At 40.7% G+C, this 20,469-nt stretch overlaps 1 protein-coding gene across 3 annotated transcripts in view; it reads right to left on the bottom strand.

The window, feature by feature from the left end:
- lrp8 (low density lipoprotein receptor-related protein 8, apolipoprotein e receptor) overlaps positions 1–20,469 on the bottom strand; it is a 210,416-nt gene that overhangs the window by 88 nt on the left and 189,859 nt on the right. The window contains exons 15-19 of one of the 3 annotated variants that reach the window (XM_017480588.3): positions 20,236–20,388; positions 19,135–19,530; positions 13,181–13,249; positions 10,204–10,391; positions 1–7,975 (exon numbers count right to left, since the gene is read on the bottom strand). The exon at positions 1–7,975 is cut by the window's left edge and continues 88 nt beyond it. In XM_017480588.3, coding sequence (XP_017336077.1) covers positions 7,937–7,975; positions 10,204–10,391; positions 13,181–13,249; positions 19,135–19,530; positions 20,236–20,388 — 845 coding nt within the window. In that variant the 3' untranslated portion in view covers positions 1–7,936. Of the gene's footprint in view, positions 7,976–8,452; positions 10,392–13,180; positions 13,250–19,134; positions 19,531–20,235; positions 20,389–20,469 lie in introns of those variants that run through there. The other 2 variants (XM_053683642.1, XM_017480586.3) reach the window with 2 other exon arrangements.

The following is a 20,469-nucleotide window of genomic DNA, read 5'->3' as shown; positions in this document are numbered from 1 at the left end:
TTTTTTTTTTTTCTTTTCAATGTTTTTTTTTTATTTTATTTTATTTTTTTTAGGAACACGTTAAAGAAACGGTTCCCTGAGAGAAAAGATCTGCTTCCTGATACTGTACATCAACATTGAAGAAGAAGAAGAAGAAGAAAAAAAAAAAAAGGAAAAAAAGAAAAAGAGATGAGTCTGGACATTTGTTCAAGTAGTACACGATCTCGCGAGGGAAATCAAAATGGAGGTCATTATATTCACAGATCACAAAAGACCGAGGATGAGAGGGAGTCAGCGTACAGGCAAGTCAGCAGTACTGCTTGGTAGGAAGGATCAATAGGGGGCGCTCTGCTCTCAGTGAGGAAGGAGGCGCCGTACGGTTCCGTGACAGCTTCCGGCTTGTTCTTCCACTTTGCCTAGCGTGTTTTCCTCATGAGGGAAAAGATAGCCCTTTCAAAAACATCCGTTCCGGGATGAGTGAAAAGTGAGGACGGGTTAAAAAATTGATGTTAGTGGTGAGAAATGAGATGTAATGCGATGATATGATACGATATGATATGAAGAGAGAGGAAGGAGCAGCACGGTGCAACCCTGCACTGCACTGCAGGAAGGCAGGGACTACCTTCAGATATGCATAGAGTAAGAAAACAGAAAGCACTGACGTCTACTAGAGGTTGGGGATTAGTCAACATCTAAACATCTTGGTGTAGAACTTAATACAAGCGCACAATAAATACGTATCCGTCGACCACATCCCATGTACTTCTTCAACTCAAAGCATCCGCGTATCCCTTTAAAAGAAGACGGGCGACCTCTAATAAACCCAATGATGCCGTGATGCGGTAAAGGCTACGTACAAAATGCGCAGAGCTCTCATCTCTAAACGGTAAAAACCGCCATAAATCACTAGGTACATATAGAAAAAACACCAGCATGTCCAAAGACAAGTAATAAAATTACCCTGTATTGCTTGTGTAAGATTCGTAGAAATCTTAGAAGTACGTCGTTCTAATCATTAGTCATATTGTCAAAAAAAAACAAAAAAAACGTATTGGAAGTATGAGTCAGGAAGATTGAGAAGTCCATAATGTTAAAAACAAACAAACAACAACAACAAAAAAACACACCACTGCTTCATTGCTTTCAGTGTTAAAACCTCTGCAGTGCAAACTCCAACGGTTAACATGAAGCACAGCAGAGCGAGTACAGAAGCAGGTCTCGTTCGGTATCGTGTATAAAAGATTGACCGGTGCAGCGTTTTCCTCTACTGCAACAGTCTTGTGTAAAAAATAGTCTGAAATTCTAGTCTCACATGTGGACTCACAGTTAAGGCAAGCGTACAGCACAAAACACGTCTTGATGTAGCCCCAAAATGTCTGAAATGAATGTTTACGTTAGCGTACAAGCTAACATTCTAGAGCCTATATCACACTAAGCCACTTCCGCGTCATGAACTAAAAACACACGATCAAATGAATGCGTACCGTCGCTTCTGATTTAACACCAGCAGCAAAATATTCTCCGTTCCAGCATTTACACCACGGTTCAAAGCGTATCGCAGTCAGAGTGTGGCGTATTTTACACAGTTCTTACTTGCTGATTAGCCGTTGTGGTCCCTCTTACAAAAAAAAGGTCCTTGAGGTCTCTATCCAAGTTAAATTACACACGAAATGTCCAGCAACTGCAATGACAGATAAAATAAAGTGGGGATTCCACAATAAAATGATAAAAGACATTTTATAGAGAAGTACTAACTAGCTAGCCTACTAGCTAGGCTTAGCGACTCTAATTAATCCTGCTAGCTACTCCAATTACAATCCTGCTAGCTACTCCAATTACAATCCTGCTAGTTACTCCAATTACAATCCTGCTAGTTACTCCAATTACAATCCTGCTAGCTACTCCAATTACAATCCTGCTAGTTACTCCAATTACAATCCTGCTAGTTACTCCAATTACAATCCTGCTAGCTACTCCAATTACAATCCTGCTAGTTACTCCAATTACAATCCTGCTAGTTACTCCAATTACAATCCTGCTAGTTACTCCAATTACAATCCTGCTAGTTACTCCAATTACAATCCTGCTAGCCAGCTAGCCAATTTTAGTTGATTTATGTTTACTACAACAGCCTCTTTTTGCTAGGCAGGTTATTGAAAAGCAGCTGGTTAGATTTAGAAAATGGTTACACTTTTTCTTAATGTTTAACAAAAAAAAAAAAAAATGAAACTGATTTCAAGATAAAGGAAGTAAGATAGATGTCGAGTGATATTCATGTAAGCAGTAGTTTTCAGATAATAGAACAGTATCTATCAGTCCGTACAGGAATCAGTAGAGGTTTATTCTGAATGTTGAGGCCAAAAACGCTTGATTTTTGGTGCGACTTTTTAATTTTTTTTAATTTGCGATGCAAGTCGCAGAGTTTTTGTGCTTTTTTTTTTTTTTTTTTGCGGAAATCTACTTGAATTGGTGAAATTGCAATCGCAATTTTCTCACAGTGATGTCTGTTGGTAAATGAGACCTTTTCGCTGTACTCATCTTCGACGCACGTGAATCAAAGAGGGCTTTGGCTGAATGCGTGTTGTGATGATGTCACGTGACGCGTATTGGCCGGAATAGGCGGAAAATCTGCGGTAGATTTGAACAATTCCACGCTTCTTCGAATTTGCTTGATTTTGCGTTCGTTTCTGCGAGGGACCGATCTATAGCATGAGAGGGGGTCTGTCATGGTCACTACGCCATTTGCATTCATCACAGTCCTCCTAGTGCAGGAGTTGGGACTAATCACAACACAAAGTGTTGTCTGGAAAATTGTCTGGAAAAAAAAACTTCTTCAGTTCATCTTCTCTGAGATTACTGATGGAATGCTATGTTTTAGGTTTATACCTTCTAGCAAAAAAAATCCTCTTGTAACGAACCCTAGATCATCTCCTGGCCTCATGCTGGCTTAAAAAAAAAATGATTCATGCTCTTTTTGTCTTAAATCTCTGACGTCAAAAAGTGTTATACAAAAATAAAACCGAATTGAATATAAAGCTATTTCTGTACTCGGATCTCTTGACTACAGGGCTTTATTACATTCGAGTCTGGGTCATACAGGGACGAGTGTTACAGAAATAAACGAGTGCTCATTAATCTTGTAGTCTGGACCCGGATATGTGCAGGAAGCCTGCACGCTCAGATCAACTCAACAGTTTCTACTGTCATGTCAAACAACGAGCTCATGAATATTTGATAGTGCGCTGTGATCTACAGTTAATCTCTCAGACATGTGGTTAACAGTCGACGTGGTTAACGGCGTCACCTTTAGTAGGTTATATACAACAGATACTGCACATCAGCTCAAATCTGATTTCAGCAGGAAAGATTTCAAAAGCAAACATTCAAGGGTTCATGTATATTTTGTTCATTTGTTTTTTGTTTTAAAATGAAAACATCCATCCGTCCATTTTCTATACCGTTGATCCTTACTGAGTCGCGGGGAACCTGGAGCCTATCCCAGGGAGCAAGGCGGGGTACACCCTGAACGGGGTGTCAATCCATCACAGGACACACTCACACACATATTCACACACCCATTCATACACTACGGACACTTTGGACAGGCCAAAGAGCCTACCATGCATGTCTTTGGACTGGGGGAGGAAACCGGAGTACCCGGAGGAAACCCCCGCAGCACTCTACACACACGCAGAGCAGGGGCAGGGGCAGGGAACGAACCCCCGACCCTGGAGGTGCGAGAAGAACGTGCTAACCACTAAGCCACCTTCCGGCCCAAAATTTAGAACAAAAAATAATAATAATCTCTAACAATAAATAATACAAAAAAAAATTGTCTCGTATTTCTCCTGAAATAAACCAGCAGGATATTCCAGGTGCTGCAATATAAGAATACTGTAATTACCCACTATTTATAATCTGAAATAAAATGTAATAAAAACAGAATAAAGCCTGTACGGTCTGTAGCCTACATGTACTACCAGGTTGACTCTGTTCACACTGCAGTGTCCTTCAGTCAACAGGTTTTATTTTTAGACATGTGGTAAAAGTGGTAGAAATAATTAAAAAATGTGTCAATGTTTTATTAAAAAAAATATTTTACAGAAAAAAAATATATTTTAGTGTAATACAACAAAAACTTCTTTGCTTGTTTTCCCCTTTTCAAAAAAAGGAATTCACGGTTGTATTTGTATGTGGGTTTTAAACTTATTACTGGCCATGTGACTCAGTCTGTCCGTCTGAATCAGCTTTCATTTGTTTTTATTAGAGACGCAGCGATGTATCGGCCGATAATCGGTTTATATTTTAGAAACATCCGATGATCAGGGTTGATTATACCCTGTCAGGCAAAAGAAGGCGGGAAAACACATGGATTTCGTGCTGTGTGTAAAGATGATGTGTCTTGTGTGGAACGACGATAAAACTGCAGTTTGTGATCTCTGTAATCTCTGCGCTGAGCAAATTTTACACCGGACGCTGCAGCAGTGAAGCGGGAGTTTCTGGTCAAAATTTTTTTTGACGTGCTGCTCATGCTGAATTAAGGCGACAGAACACCGTTGAAAGATTTAAATGAAGACGAGTTGACAAAAAAGTATATATTGCACAGAAAAATATATTGGTAGAGTAGTGTATTTCATATCCAGTTAATGTTAATATATAAAGTTGATATTATATATTAGCAGTTTGATGTTCAGTGATGAAGTAGAAATGCTTTTGTTAGTGGAGAGTGAATGTGAGACTAACAGGAGGATATTTTTTTTTTTACAATTCAGTCAATGTTAATATGAATTAATAAAATTCAATAAGTTAAGAAGTCTTACGTTAATCTTCAGAATTGAGTTCATGTGTTAATGTTAATGTGAGTAAAGTGTGTTCTGTTCATGAGACCAGTTACTGTGGAACAACTTGTTGAAATGGAGAGAATAAAGTTTATATTTGCATTTCTTTCAGAATTGTGGAATTAATTATTATTCATTTAAAAGAAGGCATAAAAGGCAGAACTATCGGTATCGGCCGATATCACTCTGAAGAATCGGTTATCGGTATCGGCTGAGAAATTTAATATCGGTGCATCTCTAGTTTTTATTCGTCAGAGCTCTAAGACAAGCACAGCATGAATGAAAACCAGTATGATAATGTCTAACATCTCCATCCTGCTCAGTTTTCCCCCCCTTTGCTCTGTATATGTTCGTATGTTGTACAGTACCGTGTAAGAGTTTTAGGCACATGCAAAGAAATGCATGTTGAGCAAAGATGTCTTCAAAATAATGAAGTGAAATGTTTCTACATAAAAGAATACTACAAAGAGCAATAAACAGTAATAAATGAAACAAAGTCAGTATTTGGTGTGATGACCCTTTGCTTTAAAAAAAAATCATTAAATAGTGGTCTCCGGTAGAGTTAGTGCAGGTTTATAATGAAACGAGCTGTAAGTGTTATTGAGCATCTTGCAGAACCAATCACGGGTCTTCTGGAGATTTTGACCGTCGCACTCGCTTCTTATTTTTGCAGCAAAATCCAGCAGAATTCATTATGTTTTCTGTCTGAAAAGTGTCTCTTACGTAATACTCCGCTTTCTTTACCGACAAACAAACATTTTTCTGTAACATTTCATTTTGTGCTGGAAAACTAATGTTCGGGAATCTAAAATGTTTTTTTGTACTGACTCCATAACGTAGAAGTCATCAAATAAAAAAATCTATAACAAAAGTTTGTACAAAAATATTATAAATAAATAAATAGGGTGCCTAAAACCTTTGCACAGTACTGTGTATGTTCGGTTACTGGACGTTATGAAAAACCTAATCCATGACAGATCTCAGTTCATAGCTGGCTAACTAGCTAACTTTCCCCTGACCTACACTACTCTGTTAATGTTTCTGCTATCTATCAATCAGACAAAAACAGCACGAAAAATATGTCCTAACCAACAACGGTAAAACGCATACACTCTGAGAAACAGCCTTTCCTCGTCACTGGAGTGGTATCTTTAAGGGTTTAGTATGTAGGTCTGTCTTTTACCTAAAAAGGTGCATGTGGTGCACCTTAAATGACTAAATCCATGAAAGACAGTGAAAGAGTGCTGTAGGAACCGTGAATTTCATTAACTGCAAATACAGCTGAAACTGTTATAATAATAATAATAATAATAATAATAATAATAATAATAATAAAGAAACAAATAAATAATAAACAAACTTTAAACTTAGTAGTTTTGGAATTTGTATGTCGTAGATAGAATGAAGTAATATTGCGGTCGCTGATATTCAGTATAACCACACTCTTGCTTGTGAGATATCACAAGCAACTTGCAGTTATATATACAATATATAACATATATATAATATATATAACAGTCCCATAAACAAGTCATTAATATTGAGTGACATTTCAGACAGAATATAGCCAAACGTTATGTTTATTGTTGCTCCGCTCTTGGAACTAGATCCTGAAGAAGCCACCCTCCCGTTATAGCATGTTCACAAGCTGCTAGCTAGCTCACACTGATTTGTACATTCCTGTTAAAGGTGCTTCTGTCTGCACCCCTTCTTAATTTTCGTCTTCATGTTGTAAATCAAAACTTATATTCGCTACACTACTGTAGTGACGGTTGTGAACTAGGAAGTGGACGTTTATGTGGCGGACACAGACGAGTGGCGTGATACACACAACGTCTCCAGACAGAAAACCTCACCATATCAACGACTATATCATTTTCTTTGTTATGCAACCAGATGCTTTGAATCTGTTTATCATTAGGCTTGGATTATAGAATCAAGTCATACAAGTCCCTGCGAATGAGCTGTTACAGGAATGCTAACGTATTAGAACGAGCACATTCAGATAAACCGATTATTTATGATACACTCGCTTATGTATCATAAATCTGTGCTGCTTGAAATTCCAGCACCCCCATGTAAAACACCTTCTCGTGCCCCTGCGACTGAGGGAACCACTCCAGCGACAAGGAACACTAAATGATCTGAGAGTGTACGCTGAATTGGAGAGCAGAAGAAAGCTCAGGAGCAGTGTACGTTTGTCAGTATACGCTGATGACGATGAGACTGGGAAGAGCTCAGGAGTGACAGGCTTTGGGTCATGGAAGCTCTGTTGTTGGTGCTCTGAAGACACACGTTCACAATTTCAACCTCAAATCCTAAAATCCTTAAAAGTCTCTCTGAATCCGTCATGTAGGGAAGACATCTAAATACAGCTGACGTGGTGCTAGAAGACTGCTGCGAGGAATGACGTGACCATTTATCTCCTATTGACTGTTTTTTTTTAATAAGTCATATGTCCTTTCTTATTTCATCTAAGACCTGCCTGCAGACATAACATAATATACTGTAGTGCTGCATCAGAAATTTACAGTGTGTGTGTGTGTGTGTGTGTGTGTGTGTGTGTGTGTGTGTGTGTGTGTGTGTGTGTGCTCCACAAAAAGTCTTCATCATAAAATGGTCCAGTGCTAACAAAGCAGATTAGTCACGGTCACCTCTGTCTCCTGTGCTAAAGCACGCTTGCACGCACACACACACACACACACACACACACACACATTCCTGCTCCCACAGCCCACACACTTTGCAAGTTTACACCAGCAATTAAATGACTTGGTATCTACTTAATGAAGCAGCGTTCTGTAAAGTTGGTCATCATTAAAGGGGAATAATTACTAGTGCTCCTGCCGGAGACGCAGTAATAAAGAGCAGAGCTAGAAGACCTACAGGTTAGTGTTAGTCTCTAATCAGTGAGAAGAACTACACAGCCTCTAAAGGACATAGCACTTACACCACAGAGAGCGTGTGCATGCGTGTGTGTGTGTGTGTGTGTGTGTGTGTGTCCTGCTCTCTCTGTGCTTTGCTGTGCAGTGCTGCAGGCTCCCCACCAGACCGATGGTCCCAAACAAGTGGATAGATGGACACAGGGATGGAGGGAGGGAGGGGAGGAGAAAACAACCTCAGGGTAATCCGTCATCGTCCACACTGAGCGCCACGCGCTGCACAGAGCACATAAAAAACAAACAGAAAACACGGTTACATACACTGCTGGAGGGGAGGAGGGAAGGAAGGAAGGAAGGAAGGAAAGAGAGGAAGAAAGAAATGACACAAGCATACAAAAACAAATAAATAATGGTGGACAGAAAGAAAGAAAGAAAGAAAGAAAGAAAGAAAGAAAGAGCTAATTAAATAGATAATTACACAAAAACAAACAAACAAAGAAACAAATAAATAAATGAACTAATTAAATAGATGATTACAGAAACATACAAACAAACAAGTAATAATGGTAGATAGAAGGAACACAACTAATTAAATAGATAATTAAACAAATGAACAAAGAAACAAACAAACAAATAAATAAATAATGGATGGAAAGAAAGAAAGACAGAAACTAAACAAAAAAGATGGTCAGAAAATAGAAGAAAGTTTGTTTATATATATATATATATATATATATATATATATAGCGAGAGAGAGAGCGAGAGAGAGAGCGTGAGAGACAGAGTGTGTGTGTGTGTGAGAGAGAGTGAGCGTGTGTGAGAGAGAGAGTGCGTGTGTGAAAGAGTGAGAGAGTGAGTGTGAGATAGAGAGAGAATGAGAGAGAGACAGAGCATGTGAGAGAGTGTGTGTATGAGAGAGAGAGAGAGAGTGTGTGTGTGTGTGTGAGAGAGATAGCGTGAGAGTGTGTGTGTGAGAGAGAGAGAGAGAGAGAGAGAGAGAGAGAGAGAGACAGAGTGTGTGTGTGTGTGTGTGAGAGAGTGAGAGTGAGCATGTGTGTGAGAGAGAGAGTGTGTGTATGAAAGAGTGAGAGAGTGGGTGTGAGAGAGAGACGGGGCGTGTGTGAGAGAGAGTGTGTGTGTGAGAGAGAGTGTGAGAGAGAGTGTGTGTGTGTGTGTGTGAGAGAGAGAGAGAGAGAGAGAGAGAGAGAGAGAGAGACCTCAGACTGCTCTGTACAGAGCATTAGCAGGTGATCATCTCATGTCTATTTGCTCTGTTCTTCAGTTGTAAAATTGGGAATGAGAGAGTTACGCTGCTTAAATCCACACACAGTGACGTACACAAATACACTGAAGAACGTCACATGTGACTCCTCAAAAAGATTGTCCCATCATTTAAAGTGCTAATTACTCATCCCTAACTCAGCTGTAGTGAAGAAATAATACAACTCAAGGGCACTGCGTGGTCACTACTTCCTACTTATTAAACATCACACAATCGTGAGTTTCCATGGCAGGAACCTTCTCAGGAACCCTCAAACGCTTCTGAAAACTGTGGCTGCGTTCCACTGCAAAAACCAGAGCCGACACGAGTGCATTCTGTACTGAACTTCTCTGATTGGTTAAACACAGAAAGCCATTCTTTAGGCATTTTTAAATATCTGTTTATCTGCATTAGGAATTCCACTATTTTACTCTGCTATTTTGTTCACTTGGATCGGAGAACAAATCCGGTGATTAATGGCGATCCGAGTGTGGTGTGAATTTGAAGGCAATGCTAATATTAGTTAGCATACTTTTTTTATTAATGACAAAAAAAACCCTGACAACAGATCTGTTTTGATTTCTGCTTTTCTATGGTTCACCTGAACGAACTCGACACAAGACGAAATGAATCACTACAGGACGCCGATTCCTTTTTCTCGCCATTTGAATGAATCAGCATATTTGGTTGGACCACCGCTTAAGGCTTACTATTTAACAACGTAGCGCAGCACAAAAAAACACATTTGTACAACTAAACAAAACCACAAAATGACAAAAACACATTTTCAAAGTCCTTTTCTCATTCATTAGAGTATCAGTAACGCTGTAGTTCCTCAGAAGGTTCCAGAACCTCAGTGGAAACATGCCTACAAACCAACTTGAAACTGAATGCGATGCCTCTATGGATGCACATGGACACTTCAATTCACTTCTAACAAACATCATATGGAACAATATGGTGAATTTGGAATAGAAAATATCATGATTGATACGGGGTGGATGAAGTATGGGTTGTGTGAAAAACGTGAGAGTGTGTACGTTTAGTACTGCAGCATCGTCTCCTCTAACATCAGGGCATACCTCGCTTGGCCCTAATCTCGTTTAACCCGCAGTGAAGCGCTTTTCTGTCTTCACTTTGTGCTGGCCAGCATGGGCGCCCCCGTGTACCAGTGAGCGGCCGGGTCAGGGATGCCGCCCGCTAAAGGGAGAGCTAAGAAGGGCTGCCTGACGCTGCCACTCACGGCTGGGTAGATGTGGCCGATCTGTTCGCTGTGGCCGATGTGGATCTCGTCGTCGTCTTCCTCGGTGGTCTTGCGGTACACTGGGTTGTCGAAGTTCATGCTCTTGGTGTTGCGCCGCCTCCAGTTGCGCCAGACCAGGTAGCCTCCGGTGCACGCCAGGGTGAGGACCACTGTGGCAAGGATAGGAACTGCATGCGTTTAACACACAGCCGACACACGGCGAGGGCGTTAACACAGCCAGAGCACACGGGCCAGCGCTTCATCACACACACATACACAGTCCAGAGCAGCAACAGCTGGGCACATCTGGCTCAAACTGTTGGGCTTAAAATGCTGCATGGGTGAAGATACTTAGATGCTTAAAACGATTAAAACGACCGACTTAGCAGTGGAGTTATTGAAACTAGAGATAGAAATAAAGATTTTTTATGTAATTTTGCAGTAAAAAAAAAAAAATCAATAAAGCTATAAATAAATTTAACAGTCTAAATTGGGCATAGAATGATCTTGCTTCATAGGGCAATAATCTAATGATGGAAATATAACATGAATACTTGGGGGGGGGGGGGGGGGGGATGGTATGGAAGCCCCAAGTGGCCATGCATTATTATTATTATTATTATTATTATTATTATTATTATTATTATTATTATTATTTTCTTTCTTGTTTTCTCGTAATCAGAACTTCATTTCCTTGCGATCTCGACATAACTTTTTTTCTCATTTATCTCGATTCGATCTCATGTTTTCTCACAATGTCGTTTTGTCATGAGAAAATCTCGCGAATGGGACTGGTGTTGATAAAGTTGCACGTTGTCGTCTTCGCCATCATGTATAAATGTAAAAAATGCCCGCTGTAGAGATGAACTTTATCCATGCATGAAGACAGAGGGGGGTTCCCCTTCTCAAGTCCCGGACACTAAACTGGAAGTCGTCAATCACGGACAGACACAGAGCTACATCAGCGAGTGAGTCCCGAATCAAAGTAAAAAAACGAATTTGTTCATCCATGAAGCAGTGGGATCGCGCTAAGCTTTTACTGCCACCAGAACAATAACAGTGAAGTCGTGATCACGAGAACACAACTTTCGTTATGATGATATCACGAGAAAACGACGATTTTGTTGCGTCAAGATCACGAGAAAACAAGAAAGAAAGAAAAATAATACACGGCCGCATATAAAGTCCTCTCAAAATTAAAAAAAAAAAAAGAAATTAAATTCAACTATCGTAAATTAAATGACCTAATTACAAAGAGTATTGCCACCCATGGCTTTAGTGGTTTTGGTTTCTGCAGGCCAACAAAGTCAGTGTTTCTCTGAGGTACAGACAAGTGACAAGGCCACACCATGGAGCGTAAAAAAAAAAAAAAAAAAAAAAAAAAGAAAAAAAAAAAGGTTTTTAATAATTTTTTAAAATTCTGTGTCAGGAATAAATATAAGCTATCCATTTTTTTGAGTAGAACATTATTAATAGAATAGGTGGTTACATAACAAGCACTCGATTAGTCAGCTGTTTGTGTCCATCAGGAGTTAAGGCTGAATCGTACTTGCCTTGAACTACGCGTATGCGATTGCAACATGGCAGTCGCACAGATCCGTTTGAAGCGTCACTTCCTCCGAAATGATCGCGGTGTGTGTGCATGGCGAAATACCAACGTAAATATGTGTGGGCAGTACTGTATGTACTGAATGTACTGAATGCACTGTAACGGTGTGTCCACCACTGACACCGGTTTTCCTATTCCACAGCGTTCGAATTGTAAGAACCTCTCATGTAGGCTTCAAACCTACTGAAATGCCTGTTTTGTGAATACTTTTAAACGTAAGGTCTGAGTTTTTGATCTGACACACAGCTCATGGCTACGCTCACGACAACGGCGGAACGCTTTAAAGAGAAACAGAGCTCGTCGGTGGGCTTAACGTCGCTAAACATTATTGTGTGACTTGAAATCCAGACAAATAGTAATATTTTGGCTCGGACATGCCATCTAATAGACGTTCTTTTTAATCCTCCGTATATGTCTATAAGGTAGGCAGGCGAGTATGTGAACAATGCTGCTTTTGTGTTGCTTCTCCACACTAAAACTCATGTGTCAGTAGGATATATTGAACTATAACCATCAGTAATAGTACATGTATAACGGAAAATAATTTCAATTATTAGGATGTCAGCATTTGGATACGATTATAAGCCCATACAGCACATGCCCAAAGAGTTTGAAACAAAAACAGTGTATCAGAGCCAGTAGTGCCACACAGACATGCATATTCACTAGGGCTTTGTGGAGCAGACAGGGAATGCAACCATATCTATAATGAACTATAAACACATTCATAAGACATTACACACATTGTTCTAATTATTATTGAAAATGCATTACACTTTACTGCTATTATTATTATGCTTTATTAATACACTGGCTTTTTTCTTTAAAGGCCCACAGCACACAATATTGTATTACTCACATTTCTATAAAGCCCAAACCCACACAACTATATACAGTTTGAGCACAAAATAATTTTATAGAAAGTCTCTAATATTTTTTTTTAACAGTTTTGAACAGAATATTTCCTGCTGTCATGCATGATTCAGTATGACTTAGTATCTAAGATCATGATGCACTATGCAAACTGGGACTGGATTTCTTTGCCGTTAACATTCATCGTGCCTTATAAATAATTCATAAGGCATACTAAATCTTGCTTTAAGGTGCAATCCATTTTCATTCATAAATGAATCCTGTGTATGATGCTTTTATATGAATATATTGTACGTGTTTTCATAGTTCATAATAGATATCTTATAAAGGCTTAAGTGAACCATTTATAATACGTCATTTGGAGTATACACATGCCATATACAGTCTTAGAGTGATTTATTATAAATGGATGCTCGAGCTATCACCAGATCATGCAACTCGCACAGAAACTCATGCAGAGGGAAGCGTAGTGCTCGAGGAAGTGTGAAGGCTTACCTATAGGGATGACGACACCCAGAACTGCCACGGTGATGTTGTTCCCTAGGAAGAAGTGACCACCCGCAGCTGCAAGCAGAGACAGAGTGTGTGTGTGTGTGTGTGAGAGAGAGTCAGGAGGTGGCGTGATATGAGTTATTTTACTATCTGCTAATTAAGCAGAAAGTCTATAAGTTTATGCGAAAGGAACATGGTCTCACATCGTCATACAGTGCTTGAAAGTTTGTGACCCCTTTCGAATTTTCTCTATTTCTGCATAAATATGACCTAAAACATCATCAGATTTTCACACAAGTCCTAAAAGTAGACAACAAGAACCCAATTAAACAGATGAGGTAAAAAAAAATATATATTATACTTGGTCATTTATTTATTGAGGAAAATGATCCAAGTAGAGCAAGTGAGCAGTAAGAGCAGGTCATGTGATCAACATGTATACGCTGTAACAGCTTTATCTATTATATAGGGGTACAGTAATGTACACGTTTTGTCAGCCATCTTCTAACCCCACCACCATAGGACCACATATTATTTAGGAGGTGGATCATCTGCTCATACTGTCCACTTTATTAGAAACATCACCCTTGACATGAGCTTCTTCACTTTTCAGATCATAGCCAGCCATTCGCATGGGCAGTGTCCCAAAATCACACACTCACACACACACAAAGTTAATTGGTCTCTTTTCTTCACGTACATTCTTTTCCCCTTCCTGAACATAATCAGGTGCTGAAATAAACCCAATCTCAATCTCACAATTAGAGCATTTAGCTAAAGCGCTAATTTGTCAGGTAATAAAGCCTGAGCCCAGAGATTTAGGAGAACCAGAAGGGATGATACGAGCGTGCAGATAGAGCCTGGTAGTCTTTCTGGAATGTGCTCAGCATATCAAAAAAATGATTGAGTAAAAGATACAGCGACATTAAAGGCATGAGAGAAATGACTTGAAGGACACTCAGAACGACACACTCTTTCTAGTCGTCACTGCGATGAGAGCTGATTGCGGAGAGCTGCGCTAGAACAGGCACTGCGGCACATGCAATTTGCAACTTAATAAATGTGTTACGGACAAATGACAAATAAAAAACAACAATTAGAATATATTACGTTGGAAGGAAACGATACTTAAATGAGGATCTTGTATGCGCTTTGTATGTGGGCCTGACACGAATTGGAGTTACGTTTATTACCCGAAGTTGATTCTCTTCCAATAATATAATGCTCCGAAGTGTTTTATACTTCTTATACCACAACAATTGGCCAGCGCAAAAATGTTTCTCAATTAAATAATAACACGTCATACTTTTGATCAGTTTATAGTTATATTTAGTACTGTGGAGAATTCGTGAAGCAAGTTTTATTATTATGTGCAGCAATAAACAGTAGGCTCATCCCCAGGCTCTTTTTTTTCCCTCTCTCTCTCTCTCTTTTTGTACAGGTAAAAGTATATACATTTTTACAGAGTTTTATTTGAAAACTACACAGAGTCGTGAGGAGCCTGGAGCCTACCCCAGGGAACTCAAAGCGCAGGATGGGGTGCCAACCCATCACAGGGCACAATCGCATACACATTCACACACTATGGACAAATTGGAAACGCCAACCAGCCTGCAATTCATGTCTTTGGACTGGGGGAGGAAACCAGAGTACCTGGAGGAAACCCCCGAAGCACAGGGTAAATGGTCTGCACTTATATAGCTTTTTTTAACCTTAGCAGTTCCAAAGCACTTTACACTGTGTCTCATTCACCCATTCACCCATTCACACACACACCAACGGTAGCAGAGCTGCCATGCGAGACACTTCGGCATGTTGAGTCATGCGGAATCATGTGGTGTCAGGTGGAGTCAGGTGGGCCGGGAATCGAACCGCCAACTCTATGATTAATGGACAACCCGCTCTACCACCTGAGCCACAGCCGCCCAAACATGCCAACGCTGGTCACACAGGGCGGAGGCGGGATTCGAACCCTTAACCCCGGAGGTGAGACGCAAACGTGCTAACCATTAGCAATCATTCTTTCCAAAGAGGCTTACAAACACACCAAGTTGCATATTCATTAAAGCAAACATGCAAAACAGACATGCTGTGTGATTTTACTCAGATGAAGGTTGTAACCCTGTTAGTAAATCGGCACCTCCGTCTGGATATAACAGAGCATTTTGAATCAGATCTGAACTGAGTTGAGAACTGCTAGCTGGATGGTTTATTTCCACCAATCCACATCTTACTCTCTCTCTGCTGTGCTCTATCAGGTTGCTTTGCTCGCTGTCCTAACAGATTCTTTCTCTTCTGGTTTTTCTCTGAACGACATTAGGGGAAAACTGCATTACAGCACCTCTCATGACTGCTCAGAGCCATTAGGAAACGGGGCGAAAAGGCAAGAGAGCAAGTTGGCAGCCGTTTCTAAAGCATTCATCATCTAGCTCAGAGCTGCAATTCAGTTCCCCTGTAAAGGAGCATTCAGCAGCCCGGCTATATTACATTAAGACGGTGATAAAATATCCAGTTGGCTCTATTTCTGGTTATTTCTGGTTATTTCTGGCTTTCTCAATCTTTAGCTGAGGGGGTAAAAATATGTCTGGAACAGTAATGTGCTTAGTGGAGCTGTGAAAATGTGCAAACAGTACACAGTTTTCAAAGACATCACTTTGACTAAAATAACACACAGAAAAATACATTTTTGTAGTGTCCATCGATGCACACTACATGTTCGTCAATTTGTGGGTAGTGTACGCAGACTTAACCTTTTAACTAGGCTGCACTGATTAATGCATTTTATCCAACAAGGTTTTGAGTCATTTTCTATAACAGCTCTCCGTAACAGGAGGGGAAAAAAAGAAAATATCTAACCATTAAAGCTTTCTGTAAGTAGACATTTCTATAGCATTTTGGAAGGAGTCTCCAATGTCAGGGCTTTGTAACAGGCAAGTTAAAGCTTTCCCTTTAAGTTTTCCACCATGGGAAAATGAAAGATGTAGGACTTTTTTTTAGGCGTTTTCTCGATACCATGACGAGCTTTTAGTTTGTCTTAATAACAAGCGAAAATGAGTGAAGGTCCCATGGACATTCTGCAACATTCAATGAGAGTATAAACAGTGTTACGACACTAGGGGTCGTGATCCTTTTGGTAATGTGAAAGAATTACCGACTGCTCTCCTCTCTTGCAGTGTGTGTTTGTGTGCCTTCTCTTAATTACAGGCTGACATGAGGATTGGCTACTAGTAGGAGTAGCTGTCATTATGAAAAAGGCCATGACAGGAAGTAGGAGGTGCTTTGGCCTTTCTTGATGTTGCATTCCATGCTCCCAGACTTGGCAAGTTTAGGACAGGCCGGGCTAGACCTGGTCACCTGCACTTCAGCCGGTAGAATATTTTGACTGATCCTGCTGATGTGACTGGTCTTATGTAGAAATAACTGAAGATATGAGTAAGGTGAAATGGCAAAACAATCGAAGAAATCTTGTATGTCATTGTAAATAATCAGAGGAAGGAGTTTTTCTTTGTTAATTTTCCTCCATTTTGGGTCGTTAAGGATTTAAGGAAATGACTGCATTTTCTTTTCTTTTGGTATTCAATAGATTCCCTACAATTTAAGTTAGATTACTTTTGTTTATTGTTTCCTTTCCACCCTTAATAAAATGTACTTTTATGTAAATAAGCTCTATTACTGTGGCGAAAGCTGTTGTTTGTCGAGTTCTGGGAACTGGGAGGGACTGAATATTTGGTTTCGTTGTGTCATGGCGTGACCCAAGACCGGGCCGTAACAACAAATAAAAAGTATGATGTGTCATTCTTTAATTAGTGAGAACAATTTGTATGGGAAACGGCTCTGGTATAAGAGTCTGGTACAAGACTTTGGGACATGTTGTTATAGGAAACTAATCAACTTCACGGTGATCAAGGAAGTTTGTAGTTTTGTACAAATGCTAAACCATAGATGTAGATCTCTACGGTTTTCGCATTTTTCTCAGTATACCAATCACCACTAATGTGAATTCATACTTACTATGATATACCGTCAGACCTGTTATTTTATTGCTGTATAAATCCATTGTTGACAGATTCTACAAGGCACATGCAACATACTGCTGCTTCTTAATCCCAGTGAGTAAGGCAGTTGTTGTTATGGGTGCTGGCGTTATTGTAGCCGGACAGGCCTACTTATTGCAGCGGGCAGAGGGATGAGAGGGAAGAGGAGAAAACAGGGCCTTGGGCAATGTTCATCAGTCAAGCCTGGCTGCATCTCTCCTCAACTGCCTGCTCTAATTCAGCATAGAATGAGCGCTGCTACCCAGGGCTAGGACCACAGCGTAATCCATCACTCTCAAGTGGCTTGCTGCTGCACAGCAAGCAAATTCTCCCACACACATTAAGTTTCACGTGCTGAACAGTCCTTCTGCTGCTGTGGGGAAGGCAGCGTGCTCATGAGCTTGATCTCATTTCCATATCCAATGTACAACAGAAGTCAAGGGTTTGTCGAACTTGAGGCACGGAAAATGAGGGCAGATGAAGTCGTCTGAGCAGGCTGAGAGGCGGACCAAACAAAGGCAGACTGACAGGAACACATGTACCAACGTATCTGATCTTACAAGCACCATCTGTCATGTGTTGCTCATGCTCTGTTTAGGTCGTGCTGTTGCACCGAGAAGAAATTATTCAAGTGCATTGGTGGGGTTCTCCAGTTTCCTCCCACCTGCCAAAAACCTGCTGGTATGTGAATGGCAACTCTAAATTGCCACTAGGTGTGAATAAGAGCTCCAGGGACTGTTCCTGGGATAGGCTCCAGATCTCCATCACCCCGTAGGAGAAACTTTTTAACTCAGAAATGGACGGCCATGTGCTTATCTCGGGGTTGAGCTCATTTGATACTCTGCCCATGTCACTCTGGTCCAATGTAATTATCTTCAAATTTTTCTGAATGACAATATCTCTATTACAAACTAACGTGAAAAAGCTACTCTGCATGGCTCCCGACCAGGAACGAACTCGTATTACAGCATGAAAAACAGCAGCCGTTGCTGGAATTTTAAATCACAACAATTATGGGACTTTTTAAAATATGATAGCGGTCATTTTAAAATGTGGCAGTGTTAGCTCAGTGGTTAAGACGGTTATTCGTCCCATGGGTTACTCACGGCTACTCATGAGTTCAAAACCCCAGCATCGTTGGGTTCTTGAGCAAGGCCTTTAACCCTCAACTGCTCAGTTGGATAAATGAGATAAATGTACGTCGCTCTGGATAAGGGCGTCTACCAAATTCCATAAATGTAAATATTAAAAAAAAAGAGTGTTTGGAAAAGAATTGTTTTAAAATATAACTAAACAGCATCCGTATATATCAGGGAAATGTAATGTCACTCTTATTTCAAAAGGATATATTTTTAAATGAAATATGCCGCGGTAATAATATATCATTTTGAATACACCCAGAATAGAGTATATCAGTGGAACCAAAATGATGCATTCACTTAATCTACAAACAAACAAACAAACAAACACAAAATGATACAATGTCCCCATAGATTTAAACCCAACCTCACCTTATCCACACTACACCTTATTTTTTGGCTGATTCTGGGCGGCTGTGGATCAGGTGGTAGAGCGGGTTGTCCACTAATCGTAGGGTTGGCGGTTCGATTCCCGGCCCACATGACTCCACATACCAAAGTGTCCTTGGGCGAGACACTGAACCCCAAGTTGTCCCCGATGACAAGTTAGCACCTCGCATGGCAGCTCTGCTACCACTGGTGTGTGTGTGAATGGGTGAATGAGACACAGTGTAAAACGCTTTTGATAAAAGCGCTATATAAGTGCAGACCATTTACCATATTTTCATGCAGGCTGCCAATACTTCTGGAGCTGTACTTGTTGCTGTGTTAATGTATACAGTTATAAAAGTACTGACATGTAATGACATACTGACTCATGCACACACACACTGAAGTCACTCACCGCGGTGTGAGAGGTTGCTGTCCCCGCTGTTTGATTTGCCTTTTGGAGAGACGGTGGTGGATCTGGGTGTTTGACTGCTGTCTGTAGTGTTCTGGGTGGAGACGGGATGTTGCCATGGTAGTGTGGTGCTGCTCTGAGTGCTGCTTGTTGAGGGAGATTGTGATGGAGTTGAATGCACGGTGGTGGAAGGTGGTGTGGTTAACAGAGATGAAGCTGTGGTGCTGTGTGTGGTAGAAGGAGCAGGCGTGCTTGAAGCAGTTGGCGCACTTGGAGTAGACGCCGTCGTACTGGTGGTAGTGGTCGAAGTTGGAGTGGTTGACGGAGGTGTGGAAGGTGTATACGGCTCCTTTTTTGTGGTCGTAGAAGGTGTAGTTGTTGTAGTCTTGGGCTTTGGTACTGTATTGAGAGAGAGAGAGAGAGAGAGAGAGAGAGAGAGAGTGAAGGCCGAGAACGAAGGCACAGTGCATTAACATTTTTAAAACCGTCAGAGTAAGTCATTGTAACATCGCCGTTCCTACAACAATGTCAAATATGGTGGGGTTTACTGATGATTTGTAGCTGTTCTCTGGCTGGTTTTCCAGGTTAGTGAACATTACGGTTCTAGCAACAAAAAAAGTTTCAAAGGACGTTCATGACAAGCTGCATTTTTTGTCTTATTAACTTCAAGACAGGGGGAAAAGAAAGCTTGTGAGGGATATCGTGTTCGTAGCTGCTATAAAATAAGCGATAACCGGAACAAACTTGATTTACGAACAACCCACGACATTAAAATGCAACTATAACTGGTTAAAAAGCATGAAGTGTCATTCACTAATAAATTAAAACGTGTAATTGTCAGCAAATTGCTGTGGTACAAGAGAAATAAAACACTTCAGGGCAGACTATTGATGGAAAATAACTCACACCTGGTGGAAACAGTAACTCTGTTCCGCGTCAGGCCACATCACCACAGACAACCCTATCATTGATTATTTCCTTAAAACAGCACATCCTGTCATGCTTTACTCATTACGCAACATAAGCTATAACATTATTCACTTCATGCATCTGGGTTCCATCATTCGGTGTGGTCTGTTGAGCAGCCACGACTTGTGGTCTTACCTGCGACACAGCGGCGCATGTCTGGGCCGAGCTCAGCGTCGTCAGGACAGGCGCACGTGTATCTGGGCGAGTGCTCTGTGATCTGCGGCGCTCTCAGACACAGGTACTCACAGCCTCCGTTGGGCAAACTCCCCATATTACAGCTGTCTGGAGCTGAGAGAGAAAAGCGCAAGTCGTGAACTGAAGTGCATTAGCCGAGGGAACTCTGCTGAGGAGTGTGTGTGTGTGTGTGTG

This window comes from Ictalurus punctatus, chromosome 11 (assembly GCF_001660625.3).
Source record: "Ictalurus punctatus breed USDA103 chromosome 11, Coco_2.0, whole genome shotgun sequence".
NCBI lineage: Eukaryota > Metazoa > Chordata > Actinopteri > Siluriformes > Ictaluridae > Ictalurus > Ictalurus punctatus.
This window is presented reverse-complemented; position numbering and strand designations above follow the sequence as displayed.